Source organism: Gossypium hirsutum, chromosome A11, assembly GCF_007990345.1.
Source record: "Gossypium hirsutum isolate 1008001.06 chromosome A11, Gossypium_hirsutum_v2.1, whole genome shotgun sequence".
NCBI classification, from domain to species: domain Eukaryota; kingdom Viridiplantae; phylum Streptophyta; class Magnoliopsida; order Malvales; family Malvaceae; genus Gossypium; species Gossypium hirsutum.
In genome coordinates, this window is record NC_053434.1 from 13,059,483 (window position 1) to 13,069,451 (window position 9,969).

Below are 9,969 nucleotides of genomic sequence, written 5' to 3' on the forward strand. Positions count from 1 at the left end.
GTATTTATAGATTTTGAGGCACACGGCCAGGTAACACGCCCGTGTTCCCCAATTTCAGTCCGTGTGATTCGCGAATTTTGAATTGGGCACTTCTGACATTTAGTACACGCCTGTGTTCCTTGGGCGTGTGGGTGCACAAGGTCGTGCCGTACGGCCGTGTCTGGCGTTTTTCACTTCTCCCACACCCGTGTCAATCTAACAGGTTTGACCATGGGTGCTAGACATGGGCGTGTCACACGCCCGTGCTGTTTTAACAGGTTCACCCATGGTTCTTCCACACGGGCGTATCGCATGCCCATGTTGTTTTGACAGGCTCGACCATGGCCATGTCGCACGACCGTGGAGTTTTATCGTAGCCCGTGTTTGGGAAAATTGTTTCCCTATTTTTATACGGCCCTAAGCACACCCGTGTGCTTGGCCGTGTCTTTGTAGAAATCCTGTATTCAAGAGCTCCGTTAGTAAGTTAGGTGTTGAAGACTAAATTTTAAAGAAGTTAATACAGTTAGTGCTCGGGTTGCCTCCCGAGAAACGTTTATTTATAGTCTAAGCTCGACTTACCTCTCCGTTGAATAATCATGGTGATTTGAGGAGTTTATACTCCTCATTCTTGCTATCAATCTCATCAAAATAAGGATTTAAACAGGTGTTGTTTACCTTAAAAGTGCTAAACTTGGGATGACTCACCTTGACTGTACCGAATGGAAAAATACTGAGTATCATAAGAGAGATTCTTCATTCGGTGTGGTAGTGACAATGTAGGGATCTGCGGTATCTAATAAGACTCTATCTCCAACCTTAAGTTGATTTGGAAAGGTATTGAGCTCGTCCTGGCGTAGTTTTGGTTTATCGTGTGTTCTCGGTTTATGCGTCCACCATTCATCTAGCTCCTCGATTTGTAACCTTCGATCTTCATGAACAGGTCCTCTACTATTGCTTGAGAATGACTCATGTGCTTCCTTCAGACTCATTTCCTGCAAAGTAGGTTGTACCATATTGTTAGTTTTAGTAGAATGGGAGAAACAATCACCTTCAATTTTTGATGTGTTGCCAGAATTGCGAGCTTGAAAAGTGATTGTTTCATCTCCCACACGGAGTGTGAGTTCACCTCTGCCAACATCAATAATCATTTTAGCAGTTGCTAAAAGAGGCCTTCCTAAAATTAAATGAGTGTTGCTATCCTCTTCTATGTCTAGAACAATGTAGTCCATGGGAAATATAAATTTATCGATTTTAACTAGCACATCTTCAATATTACCCCTAGGAAATTTTATAGTTTTATCTGCTAATTGAATGCTCATCCTAGTCTGTTTGGGTTTCCCAAGACCTAATTGTTTGAACATTTTGTAGGGTATGGCATTAATACTAGCCCCTAAATCAGCTAATGCATTATTAACATCTAAACTACCAATTAAGCAAGGAATTGTAAAACTCCCTGGATCTTTTAGTTTGTTGGGTAGTTTATTCTGGAGAATAGTTGAGCAAACTGCGTTTAGCTCCACATGTGATGCCTCATCCAAATTCTTCTTATTTGCTAAAAGCTCCTTTAAAAATTTCATTGCATTTGGCATCTGCGGTAGGGCTTCAATAAACGATAAGTTAATATGTAATTTTTTAAGAGTTTAAAGAATTTAGCAAATTGCTCATCTGAGTTGTCTTTCTTTGTCACGTTGGGGTATGGCACACGAGGTTTATATTCAACATTCACTGGTTTGTTTTTATTATGACCTACCTCACCTTGACCTTTGCTTACCATAGTTTCTTGCTTTGGTTCTGGCTCAAGCCCAATGACCCATTCTTCATCTTGAATATTAATCGCGTTGAATTGTTCCCTTGGGTTGGGTTCAGTATTACTTGGCAAGCTACCTTGTGGTCGTTCGGAGATTAGTTTGAAAAGCTGGCCTATCTGAGTTTCGATCCCTTGGGTCGACGCTTGTTGATTTTTAAGTGTTGTCTCGGTGTTCTAGAAACGAGTGTCTGACACTGATATAAACTTTGAGAGCATCTCTTCAAGGTTCAGCTTCTTTTCCTGTTGGTATGGTGGTTGTTGGTAGCCTAGAGGTGGTCTTTGATTTCCTTGGCCTCTCCATGAGAAATTTGGGTGGTTCCTCCAACCTGCATTGTAAGTGTTACTATATGGATTGTTTTGAGATCGAGAATTATTACCCATGTAATTTAACTACTCATTATCCATGTTGTAGCCATAAGGTTGGTATTCCGAATTGCTTGATCCACCTCCACTTGCTTCGAGCTGCATTACTGGGTGAACCTGTGAAGAACTAAGAAAACCATTCATTTTCTTATACAAGAGTTCTACCTGATTAGAGAGCATGGTGACCAAATCGACGTTATAAACACCGGCTGTTTTCGTTGGTTTTGTCCTCATGACTTGCCACTAATAGTTATTCAGTAACATCTCCTCTATGAACTCATAAGCATCTTTAGGTGTTTTATTATTGATGGTTCCGCCAGCAGCTACGTCAACCATTTGCCGAGTCGAAGGATTCAGGCCATTATGGAACGTTTGAACCTGAAGCCAAAGTGGTAACCCATGGTAAGGGCACCTTCTCAGTAAGTCCTTGTATCTCTCCTATGCATCGTAAAGAGTTTCTAAGTCCATCTGCACAAATGAAGAGATATCATTACGTAATTTGGCTGTTTTAGCCGATGGGAAATATTTTAATAGAAATTTTCGGTCATTTGTTCCCAAGTAGTGATTAACCCGCATGGTAATGAGTTCAAACACTGTTTAGCTTTATTCCTCAATGAAAAAGAGAATAACCGAAGATGAATGGCATCATCAGAAACACCATTAATTTTAAATGTATCGTATAGTTCCAAAAAGTTTGCTCAGTGAGCGTTGGGATCCTCATCCTGCAAACCATCAAACTAAACAAATTACTGTATCATTTGAATAGTGTTAGGTTTTAGTTCAAAAGTATTTGCAGCTACAGCAGGTCTAACTATGCTTGATTCAGTTCCTGTTAAAGAAGGTTCAGCATAATCATACATAGTGCGTGGAGCAGGATTTTGATTAACCGCAATTACAGGAGGTAGCTGATTGTCTTGGTTTTCAGCCATCTCTTCGGTTGGGGGTTGAGTATCGTCCTCTTGCTCATTCTCTGTGTATCTTAAGCTTCGCCTTATTTCTCTTTGGTTTCTGCGAACTGTGCGATCGATTTATTCATCAAAAAATAGTGGTCCTGACAGGTTTCTTCTAGTCATACTATAAAAACCTGCCAAGAGAAAGAAAAAGTAAATTAATAAATAAAAATTAAATTAAATTGAAAGAAAAATAAATGGCTAAAGTAATAAAAATTGAGCGTACCTAATATCTTGGTTCCTCGGCAACGATGCCAAAAACTTGATCGCGTTATTTCGTGATAGGTTTTAAATATTTATAATTAATCATTCTTGAAGCTAGCTATTATCGCGATGTAGGCAAGTGTGCCTATCGAACAGTTGTATAGTTTTAGCAAGACCGGATTGTCAAACCCAAAGGAACTAAAAGTACTAGTAATGACTGTCTTTTCATTATCTAGCCTAAGAATAAAGAGGTTTTGTTTTAACTAACTAATTATCTAAACTAAGAACTCACAGAAAGTAGAATTAGGGAATTGCTTTTGGGAAAATCGATTGATTAAGACAATACCTAAGGAAAAATCCACCTAGACTTTACTTGTTATTCTGGCTCCGAATCGGACGATTTATTCATTTAACTTGTTCCGTAGAGATCCCTAAGTTATGTTATTATCCTTATTCAAGACTAATAACGTCAAATCCCTAGGTTGAATAATTGAGACCTTTCTCTAATTAACACCCTAGGGTTGTATCTATAGATCCCCTTATTAGGTTTCACCCTAAATCGGCAAAATCTTGTCACCCTATGTCTAGGCACGCAAACAACTCTGCTTAATTATGACAAATATACTCTTAGACAGGGTCTATTCCTCCTCTGAATAATAGCTTATCTTGAATCGGTATCTTGGGATATCAAAACAAGAATTAAAAACACATAATTAAGAACTAGTTAAATATTTATCATACAATTCAGAAAATAATAACAAGATTCATCTTAGGTTTCATTCCCCTTAGGTATTTAGGGGTTTTAGTTCATAACTAAATAAGAAAACATCTCAGAATAATAAAGAATACAAAACATAAAAAAAACCCAAAACTCTTGAACGGGAAATTGAAGAGAGATCTTCAATCTTGATGATGAATCCGGCTTCTGAGATGGATCAATCGGCTTCCTTGGAGTAATTCCTTCCTTCCTCCCCGTGTGTCCTCTTTTCTTCCTCCTCTAGAATGTATTTATAGGCTTTAGAATTCTAAGAGCCCTCAAAATTAGCCTTTTTCGAATTGGACTCAACTTGCGCTCGGCAGGGACACGCCCGTGTCCGATTACTTCAGGCCGTGCTCGAGCTTGCCAAATTGACACGGCCTTGTGATCTGCCCGTGTGAGGAGGTCCAGGCCGTGTTGATTTCGTACTTTGGCTCATTTTCTCCGTTTTTGGCTTGTTTCTCGTTCCTTTTGCTCTTCTATGCTTTCCTAAGTATAAAATATGAAATTAAAGCATTAGGAGCATCGAATTCACCAATTCTAATGGGAAATCATCCATAAAATACGTTAAACATGGGGTAAAAATATGTATAAATTACGATTTATCAACGACTCTACAGAAATATTCGAAGAATTTTTGGCGATTTATGGATCCCAGTTGAACCTTAGGAATAGATAGGATACAAATGACATGTCATTAGGGATTATCATGTTTTGGGTGTTGGTCTCGTACGTCCTACCGGTGGCTGAGTTTTTAACATGTGTTGCAGTTACTTTACAGCTTGTGTGAGTAGTACCGTGTAGCTACGTCTTGACTGACAGCTTGTGTGAGCAGACCCAGCTTTGGCTCGAGAGAAAGCATTGATATGAAATATGAAATCATAGTGGTTTTGACCACGTGTCGGCACATAGTGTGCGAGATACCCGTGTATCCGATATTATTCCAAGTGGTTCAATGGACACAGTGTTGTTACGAGAATTATATGAGTTCAATACGAACAAAGTATTTATGTGAAATACGGGAAGTGGTATATATATTTGACATATGAATTCATGACTAACATGGTTGATAATTATGTGTTAGGCTTTTGGGCTAAATTGAGTTGTATTATGCCTAAATTTTACTTACCTAAATTGTGGTTTATTGGTAAGTTGTATTTTTAGTTATACGAACTTACTAAGTTTAATTGCTTAGTCTGTTTTTTTTTCGTGTTTTATAGTGATTCAGAAGCTCGTTCAGATTGAAAGTTGTCAGAGATTACACCACACTATCAAACACTTATTTTGGTACTTTTGGTTATATATTTTGGTTTTAATGGCATGTATAGGTCTTTTTGGCTAGTGGTAGCCTATATGTTTTGGTCATGTATTTAGCCATTTGATTTGGCTTGTATTTGGTATATTTTGTTATGTATATATGTGTAAATGACCTTATCATATTGGCGTATGTTTATCATGTGAGTATGTGTTAGTTGTGAATTGGTATTTTGGGTATCATTTAGTTGATCTTGATAAGTGACATATATGTTAAGTTTTAGGGACAATGATACATATATTTGTTTGACCATTTAGGTAGATTTTGGAGACATATTTGGCATGTTTTAAATGGCCAATTGAGGTAACTATAAGTATCATGGTTGTATATGTTGATATTACAAGTTTTAAACTTGATTTTAGTTGGTTTTGAATGCCTTTTTATGTCATGGTCATATGCAAATTGTTGTGTTTTAGGTTGGTACCAAGTTGGGTGAAAAATATAGCTTGGAAAATGGCCTATTTTTGTCCACACGAGCAAAGACACAAGTGTGTATCTCAGGTGAAATAGTTGTGTGTCCCCTGTAACTTCTAAAGAAGGCAAGTCAGTAGCCTCACATGGCCTAGCATACGGGCATGTGGCTTGGTCGTGTGGCACAAATCAGTATACCCTCCAATTTTCACACGGCCTAGCACACGAGCATGTAAGATTATTTCGAAGAGCACACGGTTGCCACACGAACGTGTGGTTTGGCCATGTGACCCAAGTCAGTGAGTTACACGGACATGGACACGGGCTAAGACACGACCATGTGTCCCTATTTCAAATGCCCACACTACTTGAGACACGGGCGTGCCTCTCGATCATGTGAGACACACCCCTGCACTTTGGAAAAAATATCAATATTTTTTGAAATATTTTTTGAAAAATTCTTTGAGTACTCGGTTTAGTCCTGATTTGTTTTTAATGTCTATTTTGGGCCTCGAAGGCTCATATTAGGGACTATATAATTAATTATGAATGGTTTTTGAATTGAATATGAGATGAACATGAAATGTATGTTTGTTCGATTGTAAGTTCGGTAATGCTCTGTAACCCTGTTCCGACGTTGGATACGGGCCAGGGGTGTTTCAACTTACAAATTTTATGTTTATGTTTTAGGTATTATTGGAAAAATGAGTTCACCAAGAGGGACTATGCTAAGGAAGCAGCGATCCGTGTTATTATGCATATAGTGGACGTTTTCGGATAATGGCATATTGTAGACTACACCTTGTGAGTTTGTCCTTAGCAAACTTTTGATGTTGTAAGAAGATATAATTAATCTAATGTATTGTGTTATTTATTTTTAAATACTTTTATTTGTTTCTTTAATGATAAAACACTGAATAAAATAATAAGAGATAAGTTTTAAGTCAAAAGTACAAGTCGTCTATTTTGAAAATTTTTATAAGTATTTGTGTAGTAAAATCGAGATCTAGACACGGTAACTCGAGTCGGGTTAAGGGCGTTACAGACTCTCTTAAGGTGACCCAACTTCCTACAAAGCGAGCACGGTGGATATTTTTTCTTTCCACTTTCTCTTTTTTACTTTTCTTTATTATCTAACCAACTCTTTTTTCCGATCTGATTTGAGAAGCTTGAGCTTTCTTTGCCTTTTGCCTGAAAAGTTTCTTCAACGTGCCCCTTTTCTCTACTTGTCCTTTTTTGTTCTTAAGCATACAAAACATTGATCAGTTCTGGTTGTAAGATGGTTGACAGATTCCTCTAATCTGTCAATGAGGATATCTTTGATTCATATCTCTCAGGAAGTGTGGCAATCACCTTCTAAACTACTTGTCTGTCAGCAAAATGGTCTCCTAGCAATCTTATCTGGTTCACCACTGCCATAATTCTATCTAAATATTGCTTTACAATCTCAGCTTCCTTCATCTTGAGCTTTTCAAAATCTCGTCTAAGATTGATCAACTATTGCTACCTTGTCCTCTGCTAACCCTGGAACTCCTCTTTGAGCTTATCTTAAGCTTGTTTAGAAGTGTCACAAGCCATAATTCTTATAAAGATCTTGAAACATCATTTGGCAGGCAAGACATTGCCTTATGCTTTTTTGCACATTCCTCATTTTGTTGTCTCATTTAAGAAAGTGTTGGATTTGCTTTCAAAGTTGGTGGTACTATTTCAGCATTTACGACTTTCCAAAGATCAAAGGCTTGAAGATAAGTCTTCATTTTTACTACTCAACTATGGTAGTTTTCACATGTGAAAACAGGGGGTGGAGGTGGTGGAAAGCTTGCTGAAGACATTTTTATAGAAATAGAGGTTATTTTTTCTTTTTAAACAAAACAAAGGTCCTCAAAGATAATTGGTTCTAGATACCAATTTTTGGATATTTGATGAAAAATGGATTAAGATAGAAAGCAAAAACAAGTTATGATCTTCTGTTTCATTACTTGACTTATAGTTTACATGTACAGCAATGCTTAAATAAGCTAAAAATAATATTAAATAATTACAACTTGGCAAGTCTTGGAACTTGTACAATACAACTTGCCTATCTATTGGCTGATTTTAGTCTAATCAACAACCAAATCAGCTTGTCAAAAAGTTTTATCATTTCGAAGTAAGTTGGCAACTTCTAGAGAAAGGGCTAACATGTATAAGATCACCTAACAAAGCTCACACCTTAGGTGAGCTCGCATCTTTATTGAGCTCACAACTTTGGATGAGCTCGTATCTTTGCGATATGTGTTCGTCATTGCATGGATAAATAGTGTGTAGCTTTTCTAGTCAATGTAGCAATTTATGGAAGTTTTAGACAGAAATCAATACTTTGGGCTAGGATAAATTGATTATAGACATTGCAGAATTTTTGTTTTATTTTTTTTTTGGTGGCCAAAGCAGTATTTATGCATTACATATTGCCGAATTGGATCCTTTCTAGAATGACATTCATGCAGATTAATAAAGAATGGTTGGGGGAGATAGTGCGTCTTGTACTTAGAATATTCCATTTTCACTCACTGTAATAACTAATGAGTTACACCAACCGGCTTGGCTTCAAATTTAACACCATCCACAGCTAATTAAATACGCATGTACTACAGCTAGCTAACCAACTTTTTTCCTACTAAAAGTTAATGCTAAAGCTACATGTGGATGCTAATTAACATCAATACCAGTAATGGCTCCCCATCGACCTCCTTCACTCCCTTCATCTACCTTGATTTCTTGTGAAGGTTGAGAAGGGCCACTGCCACCAGCCAAAAGAAAACCAAAGATCCAACCAAAGATAAGGTTATAGCAGCAGTCATTTGGTGACAGAAGCCACCGAACGAATTGCACACCTTCCTCCACTGCACATGCGAGTTACCATATTGGCCTAAGATACCAACAGCGATTGCAGCCCCATTAGCAGACAAGAGCAACCCCATTATCGCCATATCTAGAATGACGACAACTAATCCTGTCTTGTCTTTGGATGTTCGGACTGCCATTGATGCTACCAGTGATGCTGCCGCGTATGAAAATGCTATGGCATTTGATACGAAGAAGTATCTAATAAAAAGAAATAAAGCTGAGTCAGGCATATATATATATATGTATATGTTTGTTATCAGAATGGAGTTTCTATATATGATGTGGAGTGAGCCAAAACAGGAGTGATTATTAATTTGCATTAAAAAAGATGGCAAAAAACTTTTTTAATTGGAAGCTTCCTCATGGATATCATGGTCAACCACAGGAGAAAATATGAATATTTCATTGAAGAGATCCAATGGGATTTTTTTTAAAAGAAACTTCCGATTTTGAGTAATGTTTAGTTTAGAATGTTGACAGTCATGCTGATAACATTTACCTAATAAGATCATCAAGATTTATGACTAAACACTGAGATCTAATATAAGAAATATGCTAGATGATCTACCTTGGGCTAGTCTACTTTCTTTTGACTACTTAGAAATTGGGAAGTAATTTTTTTTCAGAAAAGAACATCAGCAGTCACAGGGACATATACATACATATATAATCTTGAACGATGGAACTGAAAATATGAAAACTCACACAAAGGCAGACATGTAGTGCCACTTAGCAGTGACAGGGACGTGCAAAGTGGGCAAAGTTTTGGTGATACTTATAGGAATCGTCTTGGTCTCCTTGTGGGCACCCGTCAAAATCGCTGCTACCAACGTAAGGAGTAACCCCAGAACCCTCAATAATCCATCACAGTATCTAATTCTCCTTGAACTCTCTACCACCTTCAAGTTGCTCCCAACTCCTTCCATGTTAATCTCAAAACAAACAAGGAAAAAGTTCAGAGAATGAAGAAGGGGTTTTAAGGTACTATATGCAAAGACTTGTTGTAAGGGTTAAAAAAAGTAAAATATGGAGATGTTTCAAAGGTGTGGGATAGTTAATGGCGTGGAAGTTGGAATAAAGGAGGAAGTTGAGGGTGCATTGAAGGCAACTGGAGCATATTATATGTATGCATTAAAGGAGGTAGAGTGAAATACTGAATTTGGTGTTTAAGAAGATGGTACTGGTACGTAACACCAGCATCAAAGCAGGTTTCGCAAGTCCATTATTACTATCTATTACTTAAATTGCGCCATGATACAGGTGGTCAGCGTCAGGGATCGATCCGGCACAGCAGCCA

The 9,969-nt window shown here is 37.6% G+C and overlaps 1 protein-coding gene and 1 non-coding gene across 2 annotated transcripts; one reads left to right on the forward strand and one right to left on the reverse strand.

Annotated features, from left to right (window-relative positions):
- The first annotated feature begins 2,543 nt into the window (after positions 1-2,543).
- LOC121210170 (small nucleolar RNA R71) lies at positions 2,544-2,650 on the forward strand. Its single transcript, XR_005905298.1, has one exon. It is a non-coding gene; the product is annotated as a small nucleolar RNA R71 (small nucleolar RNA).
- A 5,654-nt stretch (positions 2,651-8,304) lies between these two features.
- Positions 8,305-9,740, reverse strand: LOC107923039 (CASP-like protein 1E1). Its single transcript, XM_016853249.2, has 2 exons — positions 9,378-9,740; positions 8,305-8,870 (listed from the first exon to the last, which is right to left on the reverse strand). The coding sequence occupies exons 1-2, from the start codon at positions 9,596-9,598 to the stop codon at positions 8,531-8,533; spliced, it is 561 nt and encodes a 186-aa protein (XP_016708738.1). The 5' UTR covers positions 9,599-9,740; the 3' UTR covers positions 8,305-8,530.
- Positions 9,741-9,969: the final 229 nt, after the last annotated feature.

Bases quoted from the DNA above. Each gene is read 5' to 3' on its own strand.
- LOC107923039 (XM_016853249.2), bottom strand. From the start codon at position 9,598: ATGGAAGGAGTTGGGAGCAACTTGAAGGTGGTAGAGAGTTCAAGGAGA. The intron at 8,871-9,377 runs GTGAGTTTTCAT...TCTTTTTATTAG, and splicing joins CACTACATGTCTGCCTTTGT to ATACTTCTTCGTATCAAATG.